This window comes from Photinus pyralis, unplaced genomic scaffold (genome assembly GCF_008802855.1).
Source record: "Photinus pyralis isolate 1611_PpyrPB1 unplaced genomic scaffold, Ppyr1.3 Ppyr1.4_unclustered_Scaffold5923, whole genome shotgun sequence".
NCBI lineage: Eukaryota > Metazoa > Arthropoda > Insecta > Coleoptera > Lampyridae > Photinus > Photinus pyralis.
In genome coordinates this window covers 7,266-32,156 of record NW_022171864.1, presented here as the reverse complement: position 1 = coordinate 32,156, position 24,891 = coordinate 7,266, and the positions used below count along the sequence as shown (strand labels likewise).

At 36.0% G+C, this 24,891-nt stretch overlaps 1 protein-coding gene and 1 long non-coding RNA gene across 3 annotated transcripts; one reads left to right on the top strand and one right to left on the bottom strand.

Moving 5' to 3' along the window:
• Nucleotides 1-16,648: 16,648 nt before the first annotated feature.
• Nucleotides 16,649-17,809, top strand: LOC116182564. 2 transcript variants are annotated; one of them, XR_004147561.1, is made up of 3 exons: nt 16,661-17,173; nt 17,226-17,356; nt 17,408-17,809. It is a non-coding gene; the product is annotated as an uncharacterized LOC116182564 (long non-coding RNA). The 2 variants fall into 2 exon arrangements; XR_004147560.1 differs by having other exon boundaries at nt 16,649-17,173; nt 17,226-17,809.
• A 4,740-nt stretch (nt 17,810-22,549) lies between these two features.
• LOC116182560 lies at nt 22,550-23,892 on the bottom strand. The gene is made up of 4 exons (XM_031503092.1): nt 23,884-23,892; nt 23,640-23,812; nt 23,457-23,587; nt 22,550-23,405 (listed from the first exon to the last, which is right to left on the bottom strand). Exons 1-4 carry the CDS (start codon nt 23,890-23,892, stop codon nt 23,230-23,232), a joined length of 489 nt encoding a protein of 162 aa, XP_031358952.1. The 3' UTR covers nt 22,550-23,229.
• Nucleotides 23,893-24,891: the final 999 nt, after the last annotated feature.

The window sequence follows — 24,891 nt, the reverse complement described above, 5'->3', positions numbered from 1 at the left end:
AAAATTGAGGTACGACACCTAATTCCTGATTGTCTTCGACATTCAACTGTAGGCCCGAAACTCCGAACGAGGGGCGACGCTAACTTTCTTGCGGGGGGGGGGGATTAGAATCTATGTGTGATATATGAGTGGCGATTCAATAATTTCCACATATTTTTACCGATAGTTAAATTTGCCTACAAGGCCATGTAATTTTCCATCTTGCTTTTAACAAAAAGACTTTATTGCACCAAACATGAGTCACATTCTGTGTATTTGGTGTTATTTTGGTACCTGCTTACTTGACCCATAATTCTCAAAACTTGTTTTTAACCTCTATGTTACCTCTTGAAGTACCTGCTACTTTTCGTGATGTTATAATTTTATGTTACGCATTCATATCATTACAAACAATTAATTTTACTACACAATTTAATATTAATTTGACGGCTGGTTTTTTATTGGTAAGTTCTTTTTTTCCAACCTATTTCTATTTTTATTCGGTGAACCACCATTTTCAAAGTTTATTTTTGCAATGTAATTTATTTCGACTTAAATTTCCGAGCTTTTACAATCAATACTAATTGCGACCATTATTAAACAAACTCTTCACAATTTCAGTTTTACGTTCCTTCCCTACTGTGCTTCCCACTTTTCAAATGCTGCTCGTTTACTGAAATTATAGAAACCTGGTTGCGTTTACTATGAAGCTGGTCGCGCCCAGTTTAAGAGTAGTAAAAAACTGCACCCAAACAAGCGTCAAAAACTATTCAACACACCTAATAAACGCAACATCAAACATGTCAAAAATGGAGGTGGGAGTCAAAGTTCCAAATGAGATTACGAGAACATAGTTTACCAGAGGGTATACTCATCAAGAAACTTTCAAGTCTGAAGAGACTATGGAGTCAGAACTTATACGATTGTTTCAAAAAGGGAATAACTGTACCTATCATTAAAAAGTTCGCTGAACCAGATGAAGGTATTTTTACTTGTTTGGAAATCGACTATCTCGAACTTTTACACCTGGGCTTATATGTACCTATGTGATAAAAATAACTATCCAAAAAAGTTGCTCAGAATCAGGATGTGAATTCTAGCCTCGAATACTTCAATCTCGACTTCAATACGCAAAAATTTACTAAATTCTGCCATCAACATCTACAATAGGAACTTTATTTACAAAGATGAGGAATGAGGATTCATAGATCGAAACATTTTAGAAAAGGTTTTTTTCATACTCTTGTGGATTGGAAGTAGGTACCTACTACCTAGTCATTATAATCGCTATATGTACATACAAAAAGGTATTATTTCGCTGCCAACCAATGTAATTGATGTGGCTAACATTTTAATTTAGTCATTTTAGTGTCATATTGTATTACCTAATCGTACTTTATGGCACGCGACATAAGTACAGTCATACTCTGCCATTAACATTCATTGACTTTAAAAATAAACACGTACTTTTACACTTAAATCGAGTGCAACCCAGAAATGAGATTAGTTTATTTTAACTTCGTTAAATACGAATGCTAAATCTCACATACCTATAATTACTGGTGACCCAGACGTCAAGTGCTTCGGCGCCTTTGTACGTGTTTATTAACTCAAAGTAGGCCGTGAAGACGCCTCGTGCATCGTTCGGGGAGGTCGGCGCCGCGGCGGTGGTAAAACCTCTGAATATAACTTGAGATGTCGACGTACTTTCTTCTACACTCACTTGCTTTTCGGTAAAAAAATATTCTAAATCACAGCTGCTTGCTTTTGATGTAAATAATAAGAAAGTCAAAATAGAAACGAAAATATTTGAACACATATTAGAAAATCACTAGGCTTAAGTTGTTTGCCGGGAAAGACTGTTTACATTATTTGCGATATAAAGATCTACGTCAATTTTGGCAAACTGCGTGACGCAAACTAATAAATTTACAAGTTGAATGAATGCATTTTAAATTACACGCGTTTCAACAGACTTGTCAAGGTAAACACCTGTTCCGTTGAGGGCATGAGAAGTTCGTGAACACTATTAATTTGTCCACAATTAACTCTGTTTCGCACTATAACTTAATCTGTTTTCAGTTAAAATTAAAAAATTACCGAAAATTTCAACTTTCACATTAGATAAAGTACAACTAAATGTACGCGCTCTTTTTAATATTGAACAACAATCACTTATAAAGCAAAGCACCTTTTGCGTTCGCCCTCGTTACACAAATTAAGAAAGTTCAATCAAATCCGTGCAAAGTTTTATTATTTTCTAGTAGACACAAAAACGTTTCCTTGAGAGGTGCTTCTCCAACGTAGTCTACCACAGGAAGTGGTCGAACTGTACTGCTGTTTATACCCAAGTAGGAGGATGACTGGAACCCTGAAGCGTCGTGACGCTACAATGACACATGCGCTTTTCTCTGTTGGCACCTCGCGATAACTACTAACAATATTTCTTCCTTTCAACAGATTGACATTCACTCTGATTCTACGCTCATTTTCCCTCCGGTGTCAAAGTAATTGTTACTTATTTTTCATTGATGAAGTTGTACCTACTATACAACAGAACAAACTAATACTAGTGAAACTAGCGATCCTTATACGTTTATTCACAATAGTTATTTATGCTTTATGATATAAAAGTAGGTAGTGTCCTAAAAAAATGCTTGAAATAAGTTTGTCAACTACAAACATAGCACTTTATTGTTTTTAGGGAATTAATCAAAAAAATTGCTTTGTTGAATTTGTAATTACTGATGGAAAATTTATCTCTTTGGGTAATTGAAAACTCCCCTGAACGAGTACTGAGGAACAACTATTTTTTCGTAAACTTCACTTCTTTAATTCGACTTAAAACATTAAATTTTAACACGAGGACTTAAATCTCTTAATACTCGTAGCACTGTCAACTAACTTTCTTCCCTAACAAAAACTTTCCTATTATAAAAACGGACTGTCTCTCCAACTGGCAAGACGAACTGTCTTGCAATGATACACTCAAATAACGGCAAAACTGCCAATCACCAAAGCAAGAAGCGGCTACGTTTTAGCGTCCATCAAACAAACAAAACAAAGATTAATATCTACCACCAAACAATTAACGTCCTACTCCTATTTAAAACAATTTCCCTTACTTGTCAACTTCCGCCTCCACTTCCTTAACAAATTAACAACTAATTTGCTTACGTCGCGATAACAAAACTTTTTATTTACGACTGGAGATTGAAGAAGTGGTTGAGGCGACTCATCCTTGGTGCAATAAAACCCCTTTTTTTAAAAGCAACATGGAAAATTCAATTGCATTGGAAAGCGAAGAAACGAAAGAGTTTTGTGTTAGCAGGTTCCACCCCTGCGACCAGCAACTGTCCCTCGTGCGTTAAATGCAGGTATAAAGTTGTGATTCGAGATCAACCACAGTATTACATGTGATTATTTTAGTTACAGTATTACTCGCAGTATTAGATCAAACAATTTGATAATTTCCACAAATTTAAGCGAATTACCAAATTAAACTTCGAGACAAGACGGTGTAATCGAAACATCGATAATTAAACAATGTCAATTTTAAATAAAGGTTACAAATTATTTAAAAAAAACAAACCACAAATAAATTACCTACAAACAAATGCAAAAATTGCTACTTGCGTCTTATAACACAAAAAAGCAACAAATACTGAAGCGATATGATCCTCTTACAATAACAGCTGTAAAACCGTTCGTGCTCTCGAGATGGTGCAGACAGCTTTCTAAAAGTCTCACGATTGCCAAGTGTGTGCATCGTAATTCGTATTAGGTTGTATATACAGGGTGGAACTCCTCAAATTTAAAATTTACAGCCAATATTCCTGAAATATGTTTTTTTACATCAATGGATTTGGAAGGAATGAAAAATTCTCATCTGAGCACCAAACTATGTAATGCATTCAATTTATGCAAGTGAATTTTCGATATACCCACATGTATTCGACTATAAAAGATGCGAACCGGTTCTGCAATATACCGGATGAATATTCCCAAACCGAACATAGGGAATTAACATGGGAAAAAGGTTTTTTTCTCGGTTTTTTTTGTAGATAGTTGCTCCCCATGTTAACTTAGAGGGTTTATAATGACACCAATCGAAAGAAGATTTTTTTCCTTTTCTAATGATATACGAATTAGTTCATTTTCAGGTGTATTTCTCACTATTTTATCAAAAATTCGGCAATACATCCACTTACCAAAATCATCACTTTTTTGTTACTTTCCGCTCTTCCTATTTCTTGATGTATTAATCCGGAAGATCACAAAACCTTCCCCATAAATTTCATTTATTATACAAATATATAAATAATCAATGGCGACATGTTTCGCCAAATGCCATCATCAGGCCCTAAAATGGAATTCGACCATGTACCGTTTTCGGCCGATCTTTATGTTGTAAGTTTCGTCGCTACAGGTGAACCTCAAATCTGTTAAAGCATTACATTCTAGGGCCTGATGATGGCATTTGCCGAAACATGTCGCCATTGATTATTTATATCTTTGTATAATAAATGAAATTTATGGGAAACGTTTTGTGATCTTTGTTCCGGATTATCATTTACCTCATTTCGAGGTCCCTGAGAGAATGGATACTCAACAAGTCTTGATGTATTAATTTACACTGTATGTTTAATGCTTTGTAGCTCTGTTAAGTATCCAGAGGATTTATTATGTAGAGTTTGCTAAAACCAACAGGGTGTTCTGTTAAAAAATGCTATTTTGTTTAATATCTTTTGTAAGAATGAGAAGAAATGGTCACCCCCCCCCCCTCCTATTTTACATGTTTGACGTACGCGATTAGTTGACTTTTATTAGAAAGAGGTACGTGGAATTAAAATTACAAATAGATCGCACAACAAATTTTCACAATATGCGCTTTTTGTTTTTATTAAAACCAGATATGGTTTATATTTCAAAAAATATCTCCACAAGTAAAAAAGTTGGAATTGCGCCGTCTGCGCATGCGCAAATCTGATTTTTAGTATATTCGATATATTTGCTTTTATTAGTAGCATATGTGGCTAAAGTTTAAAAGAAATACCGCTATAAATAAGAAAGTTGGCATTGTGCAGTCAATGCATGCGCACATTAATCGTGAAAATTTTCCTTGGTTCTGGTGCCAGAGCGATAAGCACTAAACACGAAAATATGTTGAATACCGTAGTAGTTAAGGCATCTAGGTTGATTCAGCAATTTTTTTGAGTTTTCACGAAATGTGTCAGAGGCTCTACCGTGCTAAGCAAGAAAGTGTCCAACGACATCGTAATAGGATTTTTTTTTCAAAAATAATGTTTTGTGTACCAGAGATTTGCGGCGTTTCCGATGACAATGGTGATGAAATGAATACGCTGCTATACCTTACTCGAACATGAAGAAGATATGAATAGCACAAAGTTCATTTACGTACATTGCACTAAACTAGCTTGCAGTTTCAGCAATCATTTTGGAACACTTGAACTTAACTATTAGGTTAAGGGTTCCCTCATTCGAGTCAAGCATATCTACAATATCTAAATTTCTTTCTGCAAAGCACAGCGCACGATAAAATAGTATAATCGAAGGTGTCGTATGGATACAGATTTACTACTTGTATGACTTGTAACTGTGGAATTACGTAGGTGCCTGTTACTACTATATCAAAGTCCACGGTCTCCTGTGAGCCTATTATAAAATCATTTTCATCCAACAAAAAGTACCTATTTAATAACTTATTGTTAAAGTCATTTGCGATGTAAAATAATGATTCATTGTAAATAGTATTATAAACGTTCGTTTCTACTAACTAATTATAATTATTATAAACAAGTACACACAATTAATGGATAATGCATGGTCAACGAATCATTAACTTAAATCACCCTGTATAACAATTGCAATTTCGTTGAAAATATTTTTAGGTTGTAGCCTTAGAAGTCCTTCAACATGTGCCGACAATAAATTTTAAATGTGGGCGTTAATAAACCCGCATTCTTTCACCCACACGCTAATGGCCCACCCTGTAGAGTTTCTCAAGTATTGACGAAAACTATGATAAAATTATTGAGTCTATGAAAAGAAGGTTTCGGCGAGAAGATTTTCAAATAGAGTCGGTCAGATAGAGCCACAGTTAAGAGCGCTTGTCACCGTGGGCATCAGTTCTGGTAAATACGCCACTCTTTTGTTTCTGCTGGTGCGTAGCCCAAAATTAGCGTAGGTGTAAAAAATTCATAAAAACCAAGGTCTATCACTTAATCAACAATTTTTTTTACATTGTTCCTACACAATTATCGACTTATCTCGTCAGTAGACAGTCTGCATATTGAGCATACGTACTATAATCTTCCCATTCAAATATTTACATGAAACTAAAATATGTTAAACGAACGTTACCAATATGAGTTTGAATGGAAATTGGGTGGTGGAAAAGACAAATAAAAGACATTTTTACCAATACACAGGTGAAAACGGTGCGATGGGAGCAAGAGGCATAAAATCTGAGTTTGCTCTTTGATTTCTCGGTAATCAGAAATCCCAGGTTGAAATGGACCCATTTTCATTTATTTAAAAAAATGTAGGTATTATATTTTGTTAAAGTTTGCATAATTTTAGCGCCACCTGCAGAAAACTAGAATGTTCTGCGCACCATAAGTCCATAAAAAATTAAAAACTTGGGTTTTAGGATTATACATTATTTGTAAAAAATAATGATAATTATTTTCATTATTTAAATCAAGGGGATAGTGATTTACTTTTAAAGAAAAGGAATCAGAGGTCGAGCAGCTTTAGTACTGATTTTTTAAGTTAAGTTTAAAGGTTAACTCTTGTTGTACGTATTTTTCGAGAAAAACCATGTCTTGTTTTTTAAGAAAAAAAACTTGAGCATAAAAATTGAGCGAGTTATGGTGATAATGAGGTTGATCCCTACTTATATAGATTTCCAGGTTTATTTCAGTCATAAAAAAAATCTCAATATTAATCGATTTTTAAACAAATAAGTAAAAATTTAAGAAACTTTATGTATTATGTTTTCCTACATATCCCACCGTAAATCTAGAGGTTTACCATCGCCTGCTAGAGTACAAGCTGGAAGGCCTTCCAACAAGGAGTGCTTCATAACATATATTTATAGTACTTTGTGTACCAAGGCGGGAAAGTGGTTGTTTTCCGGGGCGAAGGAAGATAGGCGAGGCGCAGCCGAGGCTGGCCATTTCCTGAGGCCCGGAAAACAACTTTCGTGCCGTGGTGCACACAATATTTTTTATCCTATACCTACACTTACATTTAAAATTAATCCCTCAACAACGTTCGACCGCAAGCGCTTGAATTTGGATTTGCTTTAACGCGTCAACGTGCATGCGTTCGTTTCTACGTTTCCTGCTGACTACGCGAAAAAAATTTTACGAAACGATGCAATCTAAGTGGGCCCACGAGTATATTTTTTACTCTTAGATTTACCCCTTTCCCTTATAATACAGTTCAACGCAAATTCAAATTCTAGCGCGCTTGCGATTGCACAGTGCGGAGTCACCGAAGGGAGTCACGGTGCAACAGAGCAGAGTTGCAAGTGGAGAATACCGATCATGTGCGAACTGAGTTGACATTTCCGGCATTTCACTGGCGCGTGATTATTTCCTAAGAAAATAACGGGATTTAAGGGGTTGTAATTAATACCAGGCGCATTTGAAATTATTACTGGTCTTGTGTATTAATAAATGTGTTTTAAAATTGAATGTGTGTTTTCAGGGACAAAATCACACCGGTTACATTTTAAATCCTTGGCGGGGTCCATGTCTTGTCAAATGTTAGATCGGCTGCTACATTCCAAAACACAGTATGTGTTTTTTTTTAACTTTCGAGTAAATTAACGAAAACTTTGACCACATGCATATCTAATATGCGAGGATCCTCACATTCAGTGAAAACGGATTAGGGGCCTATAGTGGGTTTAGAATTTAGACAAACGTTCAGTTTTTTATTTCTTTGTTAGTTTTCGAAAAAACGTAGATACTGTGTTTTTATATAGTTATTGTTATTATTATTTTTATGAATGGTTTGTAGTAAAACACTGTAACTGCAAAATAAAGTTTAATTTAATGTAAAAATGCAAGGAATAAAACGGAAAATAAATAGGAATTCTGTCCCATACAGATGTTAATATAATATGTTCTAATATATCACACATTAATGGTTTACTGGTATAGCGCATGACGTGCGATAGTTTATTTCAAAACACAGTATCTACCACATACTATGTTGTGGTGCATGAATTTTGGTTAAGTGTTTAAATTTGATTTTATGCCAATACACAGTAAATGCCACATACTGTGTTTTGTCTGTGGTTTAGTGTCTGTACATTTCACTTGCTGTGTTTTGGATTAGTATATTGAATTATGGTGCTGCAGATACTGGGTTTTGGCAAAAATTATCTCCGTAACGGTAATAGATAGAGCTATCCTGGTTAGCTAAAAACATGCAGAATTAACACAGTATCTACATGGAAGTGATAACTCATTTTCGAAAAAATGTTGGTTACTGTGTTTTGGAATGTGGCAGCCGAGATGCTTCTAAGACTGGATTTATGCTTGGTGACGAACGCGCAATGGGCTGGGCACACTTTAAATCCTTGATGATCTTGTATTTAAAAAAAATGTGTTTTATAAATAGATTTATTCATTCGGATCATTCCTTACAGTCACACTGGACACATTTTAACTTCGGGGTAGTCCCGTATGTTAAAACTTAAAATGCTACTTATTGCGGATAAGCGGTGTTCTACTTACAGTGCAAAGTACATCTTGGTGTTAAATGTATTGACACAGATGCTCGTTATTGAAAGTAAATGGGAGATTATGACTTAAGTTTGAAACGTTTGAATTGGTCACGTGATATTGGGAAAGTATTCAAATTCACGAAACAATTGATAGGTATAGGTTCGCGGTAATTAAATAAATTCTTGAATTCAGTAAAATAAAGTGAACATAGGGTAAATTTAATTATTAAATCAGTGTTGACGATTTTATGTTTCTTATTTAATTAAAAATAAATAATCTTCTTTGACATTTTATTACAACCGCGCCATCTAGCTTACATAAGGCGTATTTTTTTTCTCGCCTAGCCGACAAAATTGAATTTTCTCGCTCCATGCGTGCAATTGTCTTCTTTCGCGTCCTCACACAGGCGAGAAAATGTAAGTTTCTCCTTGTATAGGCTAAAAAATTTCTAACGCGTTCTCGCGTACTAAATTTCAACAGCTTTTCAACCTATACCTTTAAAGTCGCAATATAAGTGCCGCAAATTCCATTGCCAGTTCAAATTGATAGCTTCTGTCCATCTCCGGGTAACAAAATGGAGCTGCAGAACATATAGTGCAGCGGAGAGCCGGCGCTAACTCGCTTATTTGAGGTAGTTTTTTTTTTCGGAGTAGAAAGAATTGGGACCCACACCATTTTGTTCAGAAATGTTTGAACCTTCAGAATCTCGCTTTACGACATTTTCCCGTGGTCCTGACAAAAGTTATAGGCCGCTAAAGTTGAACCTGACTCATTTTCGCGCGCGCGACTAGACCACCGAAAGTATTTATTTTCTCAGCAACTAAGCGATATACATCAATAATTCCTTTTGTAAAATGTAAGTAGATTTATAGCAGAATCTAGAGCATTCAATTTACCTACCTTGTTATGCACAGTTTTTAGAAAAATGACCGTCAACTTCCAAAATTCGTGTGGCAGATGAAAAGTGCGCACTTTGAACTCTCATAACTTTTATTTCACGATATCGATTTCCAATATTTATAGCTCATTCGATGCTGCAAAGCATTGTGATTATTTTATTTTCTATAACATTACCGTGAATTTTTCATAATAAAAAAGTTACGGTCATTTAAGTAAAACCCTACCGACCTCGCCGAGTCGGGAGTCGCGAGTGAGAGGGAGAGGGAAGGATAGTCAGCATCGTTCGCGCAACAAGGAGCGATGCGTAAGAGGTTCTACTTTACTAAGAAATTTCTCTCCGAATACCAAAACTAGCTATTTAGGCCGTTTACAAATGCATTCCGCCGGGTTGCATTGTAAAATCTCAAACAATTCATTAACTCCATGTATTCGTTTAGGAGCCACCATCAAAAAAGTGGTAAAGTTTCCATTTCTCCTTTAATTTTTTTCTCAGCAACACTTACAGAGACTGGTGGTAAGTCTTTGAATAGGTTTTGCTGTATGCCCTTTCCGGTTTTGCAAATTTTTCAAAATTCCTACCACAAAAGGGCACAACCCTCAATAGGGGTGCGAAAAAATGTTGATTTCGACGAAATTTAGTATCTGGTGGTTTTTGAATATAAAAATCACGAAAATTCGAAAAAAGTAATTCCACTGCAATTCTTGGCCGGACAAAGAAAATTGACAAAATTCCACGAAGTTTGTTGTGTAGGTTTACATACGGAACAAAATTGTTGAACAGTTTTTCTTAAGGTCATTTTTCAAACACAAGTTATTTATAGGTTCTCATTTGCAAATTGGTCTTTCGGGTCAGAAAATGTTCTCCGACAGTGGCATAACAAGTACAGTAAACGTCAATATTACATGTTCTGCTGAGGGTGTCTACCTACATTTCACAAAAATTTGTCAAATAAAAAATGATAATTTTATCACAATGAGCATTAATAACTTCGACATCAATGAGGACACAGAATAAGAATAAGTAGGCCATCTTCTGTGGAAACAGACGAAAAAAATTCAACGCACAGTCCTTTTTCAAAAGCGAGATACATCGGCAGAAGAAATCCAAATTCCTCGTTTACCTATCACTAGATAACGACCAGATAACTGACTTTAACAGCCTAAGTACATGCTGATAATCCTAAGTAAGTTCCGGTATCTACTATTCAATATATGTGTGCCGTTTTTGAATTCTCCACCAGCGAGCTACAATATCATCCTAACCAATCGTCTAATGAAATCAAAAAACAAGCCTGAATCTTTGGGACAACATCATACCGTTGTCACTGCTGATCTTGCAATATACAACACAGCACAAGAGATACCTAATGTGGGGTAACCCCCAAAATTTACAGGGAATGGTACCTATATATTTCACCAAATAACTGAGATACATGGAGTTAATGAATTGTTTGAGATTTTACAATGCAACTCGGCGGAATGCATTTGTAAACGGCCTAAATAGCTAGTTTTGGTATTCGGAGAGAAATTTCTTAGTAAAATAGAACGCGAGGTAGAACCTCTTCGGCCACGGTCATCCCGGCTATTCTCATCCCGGCGATGACCATCCCGACACCGACTTCCCGGCGACCATTGACTTCCCGGCTTCGGTCATCCCGGCGAAGGGTAAACCCGGCGATGGGCAATCCCGGCGATGACCATCCCGGCAACAGTGCACGTCCTGGGTTCGGTCGTAACGGCAATTTGCTGTTCTCAAATATCTTGAAAACAAAAAAAAATGAGATTGCTTAAATTTAAAATGATTTCAAATCAGCTCAGAATTCTACAAAACTTTGCTGATGTACCCTTCTTTCTATCGATCGGACACACTCCGTATACCTACAAAATGGAGCGTTAACAGTAAGTAGGTACTTTCACATACCTTGCCCATTTATTAATTATTCATACAGGAAAAATGAAATGAAATGACAATGAACAGTGTTCAATTTTTGCCATTGAAAGATTTTAAATTTGTGTATAGAAAAAACAAAAGAAAAATGGGGATGGACTGGGATCGTTTGGATGGTATGCAATACCGGTATAATCGATGCCGGAAAATCGATAGTCGCCGGGATAGGTGGTCGCCGGGTATAAATCGCCGGAATGACCGATGCCGGGATAGTAATGGTCGCCGGGATGGGTTGCCGCCGGGAAAACGGTGCCGGGGTGCAAGTCGCCTGGTTGTACATCGCCGGGATGGGATGCACCGGAACCTCTTACGCATCGCTCCTTGTTTAGCGAACGCTGCTGACTATCCTTCCCTATCCGTCTCACTCGCGATTACCGACTCGGCGAGGTCGGTAGGTTTTTACTTAAATGACCGTAACTTTTTTATTATGAAAAATTCACGGTAATGTTATAGAAAATAAAATAATCACAATGCTTTGGAGCATCGAATGAGCTATAAATATTGGAAATCGATATCGTGAAATAAAAAGTTATGAGAGTTCAAAGTGCGCACTTTTCAACTTCTACACGAATTTTGGAAGTTGACGGTCATTTTTCTAAAAACTGTGCATAACAAGGTAGGTAAATATGAATGCTTTGAATTCTGCTATAAATGTACTTTCATTTTACAAAAGGAATTATTGATGTATATCGCTTATCGCGCGCGCGAAAATGAGTAAAGTTCAACTTTAGCGGCCTATAACTTTTGTCAGGACCACGGGAAAATGTCGTAAAGCGAGATTCTGAAGGTTCAAACATTTCTGAACAAAATGGTGTGGGTCCCAATTCTTTCTACTCCGAAAAAATTTTTTGAACGATTTCGCGGCTCTCTCCGCTGCACTAATAATCAGAAAGCGAATTTTGGAACTATCCAATAAGGAGAACGAACTCTATCTAAGCGCTACTACAGTTGCCGGCAGGGTTGCCGGTTATGAATATATAAAAAAATACGAAGTGAAGTCACTAAAATAATCGAACTTAAATACAATCAACTGGAGGAGGCAGATTTACGATTGATGGTTCATCTTCTTGATGTTGCGCAGAAAGGGACACAGACATTCTAGTGCTATGTGCATATCACTGGAAAACTTTTAGCTTCCATGGCATGAAGGTAAGTCCTGGTCATTTGATTATTTTATATTAATTTTTTATAGGAACTGTGGATGAGAATGAGTGTAGGTGACACCACTCGATATTACCGGTGCGCACGCTGACTGAAAATTGTGGCCCAAGTGTCTGTAACGCTCTTCCTGCTTTCCATGCAGTTACGAGATGCAATTTTACAAGCATAGTTGGAACAAAAGCCGCTGCCCTCAAAAATAACCTAGAAGACTACCTTACCCAGTTTGGAAAGACTACTGAGGAGAGTGCAATAAGCTTAAGCCCGCAAGAAGCGAAACATTTTTTAGTGCGAGTGTTGCAAAAAGGAGGTACTACTGGTACGTTTTGCAATACCATGGATGAACTGCGACAATATCAATATCACCAAGGTACAAGAGCCATTAAAAATCTAGCACCCACTACCGGAATTATAAAAGGGCATTTATTGCGTGCCTTATACTACACTGTAATACAGGTAATATTAACCTGTTTTCGCATTATCTTTTAGTAGGGGAGCTAGCTCGAAATCCACTGAACGGGAATGATAAAAATTTTAACCGATGGAGTTACATTTTGCCCTATCCGAGTATGACAAAATCGGCCATCTGCCACCTCAGGTCATATTACTTATTAAGGCACTGCGGGTACTTCTTGCGGTACCAATTCTAAAAGGTTGTTTTTCGAAAAAATAAGTTATACACCAAATGAAAACGTTGATAATAGCTCTTAAAAAAATATTTAAAAAATCGCGAGCATTTGATAACTCCGTAAAAAAACAATTCTTAGTCGGTTTTTCACGAACTTTCTACGGATATAACTAGTTTACGGTTGGATGAATGAAGCTGATTTTTTTACAGACTGATGATAGGTACCTACTACCAATGACTTAATGGTGATTCTTTATCTTATTATGATAATAAGATATCTTATAATTAGAGAAAAAGTGTAGAAAAGAAACAATGTCATAGTCATTGGCTGTACCTATCACTAATCTGCAAAAAAATCAGTTTTTGGTTTTTTGGTTTTGTAAATATAGAAGTAAAAAACTATGAACTGCAAAAATCCTTTCAAAAGCAGAACGTAGAAGAGGAAAACAATTTTTATCAACTATATTTACACCTTGTTTATTGCAGTAATAAATGAAAATACTAAATTTTTTGTAACACCGTCTAATGTTCGATCACATATCTCCGAAATCCTGCGTGATATCAAATTTTGAGTAATAAACAAATGTATTCATTTTTTAATGGCCAACATTTTTGATAAGACAAAACATGCTAGGACCACACCTTGCCGAAATAAAGTCGATTTATGTAAACATTTATAACTTTTGTGTATGACGTCATTGTGCCGCTGAGTACAGGTCATGATGCAGAAAATGGACCGCTCTGTATTGTGCAATACATTGGCAACACGCGACCGGGAAAGATTTTTAAAGGAAGGTTGATTGCATTGCCTGCACCTGAAGACCTTTCAAAATATTTTTTTGCAGTTATAAAAAAGGATGCGGTGCCGTATGTAGCTGTCAGAAAGTTGGGCTTTGCCGCATCTTAACTTGTTCTGGATGCTCGGGCGAAAATTGTGACAGTAGTGCTCCAACTGTTCAAGATGAGAGAGAGGAGGGTGATAACGTTGCTCAAATTAATGAAGTACTTAAGAATTATATAATTATTATTAAACTGATGAAATGATGAAAATTTGAAATTAAAGCGCTATGATAAATTATTAATTTTTTGATAAATAGTCAATAGAAACAAAGGTACGGTTTCGTTGGTTAACGACGCACAATAAACCATTGATTCTATTGGCTACTTATTAATGATCTAATGATAGTAATTATTGTACAAATCCACTATTACAGTATCATTACTCAACTCATCTGAATCAAATGTTACTCACCATAAGCTTTAATATATAGTTTTATCACTTTTGGTAAAAAGGGGTATATAATACCAAATTTCCATGCGAATCGATGCATTTTGAACAAATTGCTAGGTTTTATCTTCTTTATATATAAAATTCTTCTGGTCGTTTGTTTGTCATTGAACTCTTCCTAAACGGCTGGACGGATTTTTATTTAATTTTTTTGTGTCTGTGTGTATCCGGATGCTTTAAATTCACAATTGAGCCCGAGCGGACTATAGGTTTTTTTTTTTAACTTATTTTTTTGTTGGTGTCGTACTCTACTATTTTGCGTACCGATCGATACATGCGCTAAGTCACTTGCGTCGTACCGTCCCGATGTGTTTATATTTACATGCTGTACGCTGCGTTTCCGTTATCATATATCCATCTATATCGAGCGTACGAAGTCGCGGGTGAAAATCTAGTAAGAATATTATATGAATAAAGTACTGTCGATTTGAAAGGGCAAAGTCACGGTACAGCGACCATTCGCTTTACGTTAATAACTTGATTTCATAGATAAAGGGCTTATTTTACCATTGAGTGAATTAACTCTGACAAGATGGTTAGTTTCCTTTTATCGTCGTGTATAATACAAAACTTTATTTTATAGCAGAAGCCACATAAATCAGTGTAAAGCTTCTGACGATTTTGAATTTAACTTATACGTCAAAAATAGCAAACTTAGGTTCTGTTGTGGACGTCGTTTCCATAGAAATAGCATTTTCATATGTTCTGAATGTCATTTTATATCGTGTTCCGTGTCCCATTTGAAATAAGCGTGACAAATGTCATTACAATGCACATCTGTGTTATGTACCCTTGCGGTTAAAGTGATTACTTTATCTTCCCTTACGGTTAAAGAGTGGCTTAGCCTATACCATTATTTAAATACTTTATTTAAACCTATTGAAATGGCAATTATCAACTATCTTTATCTTTACAAGTTTATGCGAAGTGTGTGGATGTTGCTAAGGCTATTATCGTAACTTCTAAATTATGTATCTTACTGTTTCGACATGTCTATATAATGCCTATTTGTTTTTAAAAATATCGTATGTGTTATACAAATTCAACAAGTATAAATGCCTTTTTTTAAATATAAATTATTACTGCGCTCTTGGAAGGCTTTTCCAAAAACAAAATACTCACTTTGAGAGCATTCTTACGGACATTTTCAAAGAGGCGTTGTGTTTCTGGATTAAGTTTTTGAAGGGCTAAATAGGCTAGGTCTACTATTTTACGAAGTGCAGTGACTAGGTACAGTATCGAATTTTTCTGAAATGCTTTTATAAGTACTTGCGTAATTTCTATTGAGCCATAGTCCCTAGATAAACGTAGGTCAAACGGAGAATTAAGTATGAAACGTTTGTATCTATACAGAATAAATTATTGTACAGTTTTTTCCTGAATGGAATCAATCCCATATAGGCGCTAAGACTAGGACATACTTAAATGAACTATAAAAATTCTTCTTGTCTAAAGAATGTAATGGCGCTGTCCGAAATGAACTTGATAACTTGAAATGATACCGGCAGGTATGGTGCGCCGTTTTACTATTTATTATACATTTATAACGTATATGAAGATATTTAAATAACAATTGAATTGTTACCAACAAATTCAACATCTCAAAAAAATGTTAGCCAAATGTATGCAAATGTAAGAAATGTTAATATGGATTTCAGCGTTTGAATCCTAAAACACTACAAGATGACAGAGATGAATATTAAACATTGCCAATTTAATTGTCATGCATCAAAATAAATAGCAATTTCTATAAAAGATTTAAACACATAAGGCATTTATTTGGAACTGTCCAGCTATATCAGAAGTGAAATACATTTGCTGCTGTGTGTAATTGAATTGATATTAAATAAAATTGAGTCGAGTATGTTTGCATCCAAAAAAAATGTAAACCATTCTCATGCGTATATCAAATTAAATCGCATGCATTGAAATTCGTATATATGCACTTTAAAGAACAAACTTTATTCACGTATGGGATTAAAATAGATACCCGTTGCGACATTACCTATGGAAATGAAATTATTCGTAAGGTATGGCATAAAAATTAAATCGAAGTTTAAGATGTAGCATTGAATTCCAATGAATTTAATAGTGCATCTTTTAATTAAAATGAACGTCGAATTATTTTGTGAATCATTTCTATGCGATACACCGCATTAAAATACAGCGCATTTTAAGTGTGCTTATACATACAATGGAAATTCGGTCTGCATAAAATGTATCGCATAAGAATGAGACACAAATTTAATGTATCAAATGGAAATGGTATGAATGAAAATTACTCTGCATGCAAATGCGCAGTTACGTTAGAGAAGGAAAGTAGCCGTAGGTCTTAGGTACGTTTTATTTGCGGTTGCGCAAAAACAAAACAGCTGTTATTGATTGTTACTTACATCGAACGTATAAATGGATTATTTATACGTTCATCAATTTTGAGAAGGCAAGCGATTTATTGGGTTATTTACGTCGGTCACACGTGACCTTTACAGTTTTTACGTACATATTCGGTAAGTCCAATTTTACGATTCCTTTTATGATAACAGTAAACAATGAATGTAGGATTTGCACCTGCTGCGCAATATTGTTTAATATAAAGCAAGAAAAAGGCCGATGGAAATCGAAAGATGTGCAAGAGGCGCCGGGTCCCCTTAACAATAAATTGGAGGTGTACGCTGTCGCTATAAAAATAGGTAATCTCAAATTTCACTTATTCTTACCTGTAATGCAAATTGAGTGAACAGTTACAGGTTCGTGGGAATTAATAATGGATAAAGAGTCCAGAGATAAACCGTGTTAATGGAACGAAGCTCATGTTCTACGACTCTTGTAAGGAACAAGCACATCGACAAGTTGATGCTCCTTCGTAATGGAAATTATGTCGAGTTCAATCGTGATATATCTACTAACACGATTAGTTAAATATGTAATCTCCATTGAATGAGAGATTTGTATATTTACAAGATGCTAATACATGTACCTGTGTAGAAACACGAGCACGTGAGACATTGTTAGACACGTATCTCGTTCTGTTTGATGGGTGCACCGTAGTATGTAAACGAAGACGTGTCATTCGCTAACAAAGTTACACAAATATTGTCAACAAAATTTGTATCCTGATAATTAAACGATTATCCTATTCGTCATCTGGAAGCGTTTATTTCAAAAGTGAACCACACATCGAGAAATGTAACTTCCCTACATACCAAAAGGCAGATTGAAAGAGAAGTCCTCGCAGGGATGATAGAAGCGTAGTTCCTCTTAAAAACCCCTGTTAAAGTTTTTCTAGAAGTGCTCCAGAATTTGAGAAATTAATTTTTTTGACCTAGCACATTTCTAAATAGAACACCTAACTTTGACATCGCATTAAAGAAGTTACAGAGAGGTTAGAAGAAAATCCCCTATAGGGGCGATAGAAGGGATGTTCCTCTTTAACACCCTGCTCGCGGTTTTTCTGGAAGTGCCCTAAAATTCGAGAACTTAATGATTAAGGGTATTTTGGTCATTCTTTTAAATGTGAACGTTGTGATTTTGGTCATCTGTTTTGCTCATGCGGGAGCTGTGGTTATGAAGCCGATTTTGTGTAATTGTTGCAGTTATTCACATTAAAGCCGGATCCGGCTTTATAGTTCCGTAGCCGTAAGAACGGAACCGTAAAATCTGACGTTAACGAAAATTATGCGATTTATAGTTACCGTAGTGGTAAGAGATGAGCTTGCGTATTTATCTGCCATTGTATGTCATCTGTCAGTAAGAGTAACGTGCATTTCAAAATAATAATAACCAACAAAGTGTCAATAATTACTGTAAATAAACGAAACGAACGTCCGGATAAACTCAACTGTTTGAATTATCCGAGTACTATCGAAGACAGGCGCGTTAGCGCGATTTACCGTAAGGAATAGATTTGGGCATTTCCTACGTACCGTAACCGTTCTAACGCAACGTAAACGGGAACTATAAATGTTCACGCCAGAGACATCTCCATGTCTCTGGTTCACGCGCAACAAGTAATTCCAAACGTTACGGTACGGTGTTGCGGGTACGGAACTATAAATTCAGCTTAAATCACATGACAGCCGACAGGTTTGGTAATTTATTTTCGGCGAAGTCTTCAGATTAAATAGTATATTAAACCACGATTACTAATTTATTCATTTCATAATTTTTCGTTTTGGTTATAAGTTTTTGTGGTCCTGTGTATTGTACCTGTTAACGGTAATTTCTATTTGTCAGCCACTTCCAACCAAATTCAAGTCCACGGCTTAGTAGCCACTGTTATGGAGGTGGTTAGAAGGCCTATTGGTGTAATATATTTATGAGGCATTTACAAAAATTGGAGCTTTAGATCCCGGTATATATACCGTAGCGTTCGAAAATGTGATAGGTAATTATTTTACAGTGTTCTTTTATTACCATATGTACCGATCACATTAACGAAATGGATCACTAATTGGAGTGTATTCATCTGGTTGGTCCACGCGCGGCGCCACTAAAAAAAGGTGCAAGAGTTGTAACCTCACTTTGCAATCTTTTTGGCTTTCCTTCAATAATTATCAAGAGGACTTCCGTTGTGTACATTTTTTGTTATATTCGAAACCTTAGATCTTACGAAACACTTTCATGGTAGTAAAAGTATATGCTAATGTAGCCTTGTAGGTATATGCTGTTTATCTCAGAGTAAGAAATAAAGATAGCGATGCCTTGATGCTTATCAAAACGCGCCATAATCTCGTCGTGTTTGTAAATATTGCAGGAAGCGAACTTGTCACATTTCGCGAAACCATTTTTTAATTAATATTAATAATAGATATATAGAAAGGATCTAAATGGATTTTTAAATATTTATAAAGGTGGTGAAAAACAAACTATTATAAGTTGAAATTAAACGGCCTAATAAGAAAATTTAAGATAATTAGTGTGTCACGACGGCAACGCTGTAGCGATTTGACAGATGAAACTATATCTGTTTATTTCTAAAAATCGTAATTTTCGGCATTTTTAGTTCATTTTATAGATTGAAACTTATTCCATTGTGTTTAATAATTTATCAGCACCCTTTGACATGGGGAAGGGTGTTCTGTTTGTGGAACTATCTTTGTTTCCTACTCTATATGTTTATAAATTTATGCGCTACATTTACACATGACAAAAGCATTGTTCTATAAACAGGCATGCACCAAAGTTACCGCATCTCATCAGTCATCATCAAATGTTTACCGACATTTTCCATCGTGGATCTACCGCTCCAGTTTTCGTAAATGCCCAATAGGTATTATGCTGTCGGTGCCCATATTACAGTGACTCTATAAAGACAGTGTGGCCATATGCTCATTTCCGCCATTTTTCCCAAATTTATTATTGAGCTTATGGGAGAATCGCACATTTTGAGTGTAGGAATGTTGCGATTTACGCAAATCCTTCTTTTGAGAATTTTTTTTCGGGAGGTTTTTAGGGGTATTAGCAGATCAAATTACCGAATGGCTTGGGTTGTTCAATAAATAGGATTTGACATGTGTGTTCATGGTCTTTGTCTTGTAACCGGCTGAAGTGTAAAGTACGGCTTGTCTTGAAATATTTTGTTATACCTTAACTGTGTCCTTTTGCTTTTTTGTATCAGGTGAGGTATTTGCTTTATTCAATTAATCTATAAATGTGCATAACTTGAATGTAGATTGTAACTCTTTACTTATGTACTTACTGGATTCAATCACTTGTACCTCTTAATGTGTAACCTTTGTTGGTATTGGCAGTCATGTTTCATTGTCGGTAGGGCTGTATCTGTGCTGTACATACTTGCATGTGTACATATTTGCGTATTGTGCTTTTTAGTCACTCTCGATTATTTCATTGCATTTCATTATATTTGCTTATTTGGGACTGGAGTAATCAAGAGGGAAGTGTGCTTGTTTAGAGGGGATCGAGTTATTCAAGTTTATACGGGCCTTGGTGAACCTAACACTAACATTTTCACTCGTTCCGAACCCAACAACTTTAGCCCATGTCTACAGGGCCTGGGTAATCCTCCCGGCCGTCGAGGTATATTTAACACTTCTTAGTTTTGCCTGATGATGTGTTGTAATACCTGGAGAATGTCTCGATTCCATTTTGGTTACTCATAGCGTGTTTGTATAGTATTTACCCCGGTTTCGAGGGGGCTCAAAAGTGCTGTACATTAGATGTTTATTATAGGACTACTCCGAATTAGGTTTTCCTGCAGTTTTCCAATTCGTAAGGTAAATGCCGGAGTAGTATAGAACCACCTAATACCCTCTGCAGGGGCGCCGCTAAAAACAATTATGCGGGTCACTCTGTAATCGTATTGGTATTAGATTCAATATAAACTTAATCAGCTATTTATTTTTACTTTTGGTGTTCCTTATCCATAAAACACCCTCAGTGCCTGCTGAGAACCCAGTTATTACACAACGTAGGTGTCCTACATGACGATCACGATCTTAGTGCACTCGGAGTGGCCCCCGAGTGACAGATTCTCGCGGGAAACTTAAGCGAGAATATTCAAATAGGCAGCCATGTTAGTTTGGCATTCCCTCACTACAGAATATGGTCAAATATTCCGGTGTGTTTTGAAGTTGGCGTTAGCCCGCCAAGATCGGGTTCATAACCACAGCTCCCGCATGCGCAATAAAAATTACAGAAAGCACAAAGTTCACATTTAAAAGAATTTTTGTATACGTTCATTGTAAACGCACACGTACATACAGATAGATATAAGGTTTTAAGTAGGTAATAGATCCACTGTCAATAACCACCTCCATAACAGTAACTACTACGCCGTGCACGTGCACTTACATGCAATGCAAATAGCAGTTGTCTACCGTTATAGGTACAATATACAGGATCACAATAACATAACCAAAAAGAGAGATTCTTATGGAATGAAAAAAGCAGTGATCGTGGTTTCCTATATTATAGTCTGGGACTTCACCGAAAATTAAACGAACATTTTCAAGTGAATGACATCAATCATCACGCAAAATCGGCTTCATAACCACAACTCACGCATGCACAGCAAAAATTACCTAAATCACAACGTTCACATTTAAAAGAATGAACAAACACACTCATAAGTTCTCGAATGATAGGGCACTTCCAGAAAAACTGCGAGCAGGGTGTTAAAGGAGGAACATCCCTTCTATCACCCCTACAGGGGGTTTTCTTCCAACCTCTCTGTAACTTCTTTAATGCGATGTCAAAATTAGGTGTTCTATTTACAAGTACGTGCAAGGTCAAATTTAAAAATTAATTTCTCAAATTCTGGGGCACTTCTAGAAAAACTGTAACATGGGTTTTAAAGGGGAACATCCCTTCTATCACCCCTATAGGGGGTTTTCTTCCAACCTCTCTGTAACTTCTTTAATGCGATGTCAAAGTTAGGTGTTCTATTTAGAAGTATGTGCGTGGTCAACTTTAAAAATTTATTTCTCAAATTCTGGAGCATTTCTAGAAAAACTTTAACAGGGGTTTTTAACCCTGCAGTGGTGACGTGAAATTTTGGAACACCAGTGGTGACCTCGGTCTGAGAGACCGAATTTGATTTTGGCTTGATTTCGTATAGTTACTACGCATGTAACTTGGCTTAAAATAAAGGAAAAAGTACAGTCAATAAATAAAGGCATATAAATCGAAAAATAAATTTTATTCTTGTAACATAACCAGTAGCGGTCCCAGGATTTGGTAAAGGGAGGGGCTCAAACCCGAACTTTGCCCCAACATGGAAAAAAATGAAAGAAATCTAATGAAAAAAATGAATGAGGGGGCCCGTGGCCCCCCCCTGGGACCGCCACTGACAGTAGCGGTCCCAGGATTTGGTAAAGGGAGGGGCCCAAACCCGAACTTTGTCCCAACACGGAAAAGAATAAATCTGATGAAAAAAATGAACAATAGGGGGGGGGGGCCGGGCCCCCTGGGACCGCCACTGAACATAACTAAATTGAATTATACACAATACTAAGCTTATGGGGGGATGCGCGTTGCAATGCTGCGCTGACTAGAATTTTCGTAGCATCAATGCACCGGAAAGCGGCCAATTACTCACGGCACTAAATTGTCAAAGAACGGCTTGCTTCATCAAGTTGTTCGTCTGGTCTCAGACACGCAAAATATTAAGCTAGCAGAACTAGCAGTGCCATGCGCTGCATCGTTTTTATAAAAATTTGAAAAATACTTTTCGTCGGTCTGAGAGACCGTGCGTCACCACTGAAGGGTTAAGAGGAACTACGCTTCTATCATCCCTGCGAGGACTTCTCTTTCAATCTGCCTTTTGGTATGTAGGGAAGTTACATTTCTCGGTGTGTGGTTCACTTTTGAAATAAACGCTTCCAGATGACGAATAGGATAATCATTTAATTATCAGGATACAAATTTTTTTTGACAATCTTTGTGTAACTTTGTTAGCGACGTCATCGTTTACATACTACGGTGCACCCATCAAACAGAACGAGATACGTGTCTAACAATGTCTCACATGCTCGTGTTTCTACACAGGTACATGTATTAGCATCTTGTAAATATACAAATCTCTCATTCAATGGAGATTACATATTTAACTTATCGTGTTAGTAGATATATCACGATTGAACTCGACACAATTTCCATTACGAAGGAGCATCAACTTGTCGATGTGCTTGTTCCTTACAAGAGTCGTAGAACATGAGCTTCGTTCCATTAACGGTTTATCTCTGGACTCTTTATCCATTATTAATTCCCACGAACCTGTAACTGTTCACTCAATTTGCATTGCAGGTAAGAATAAGTGAAATTTGAGATTACCTATTTTTATAGCGACAGCGTACACCTCCAATTTATTGTTAAGGGGACCCGGCGCCTCTTGCACATCTTTCGATTTCCATCGGCCTTTTTCTTGCTTTATATTAAACAATATTGCGCAGCAGGTGCAAATCCTACATTCATTGTTTACTGTTATCATAAAAGGAATCGTAAAATTGGACTTACCGAATATGTACGTAAAAACTGTAAAGGTCACGTGTGACCGACAGAAAATAACCCAATAAATCCCTTGCCTTCTCAAAATTGATGAACGTATTAATTAATCCATTTACACGTTCGATGTAAGTAACAATCAATAACAGCTGTTTTGTTTTTGCGCAACCGCAAATAAAACATACCTAAGACCTACGGCTACTTTCCTTCTCTAACGTAACTGCGCATTTGCATGCAGAGTAATTTTCATTCATACCATTTCCATTTGATACATTAAATTTGTGTCTCATTCTTATGCGATACATTTTATGCAGACCGAATTTCCATTGTATGTATAAGCACACTTAAAATGCGCTTTATTTTAATGCGGTGTATCGCATAGAAATGATTCACAAAATAATTCGACGTTCATTTGAATTAAAAGATGCACTATTAAATACATTGGAATTCAATGCTACATCTTAAACTTCGATTTAATTTTTATGCCATACCTTACGAATAATTTTATTTCCATTGGTAATATCGCAACGGGTATCTATTTTAATCCAATACGTGAATAACGTTTGTTCTTAAAGTGCATATATACGGATTTGAATGCATGCGATTTAATTTGATATACGCATGAGAATGGTTTACATTTTTTTTGGATGCAAATATACTCGACTCAATTTTATTTAATATCAATTCAATTACACACAGCAGCAAATGTATTTCACTTCTGGTATAGCTGGACAGTTCCAAATAAATGCGTTATGTGTTTAAATCTTTTATAGAAATTGCTATTTATTTTGATGCATGACAATTAAATTGGCAATGTTTAATATTCATCTCTGTCATCTTGTAGTGTTTTAGGATTCAAACGCTAAAATCCATATTAACATTTCCTACATTTGCATACATTTGGCTAACATTTTTTTGACATGTTTAATTTGTTGGTAACAATTCAATTGTTATTTAAATATTTTGGTATACGTTATAAATGTATAATAAATAGTAAAACGCATCTTGTACACACCAGCATTTAAATAGGTTTGTGATGTAGATGATCGCAAAGAAAAAGCATTCAAAATAAACCTATCGCATTTTAAATGCAATTTATAGTATTTACAGGCATTAAAAACTGAAGTGGTGCTACGGGATTCGTCATATAAACGTCGTTATTTTGTGACATGTTACAAAGGAAACTATTTAAATTACTATCGTACTCCAAGAAAATGTGGATTTTAATTTAACAAAACCATTTTATTACAATGGCATATAAACG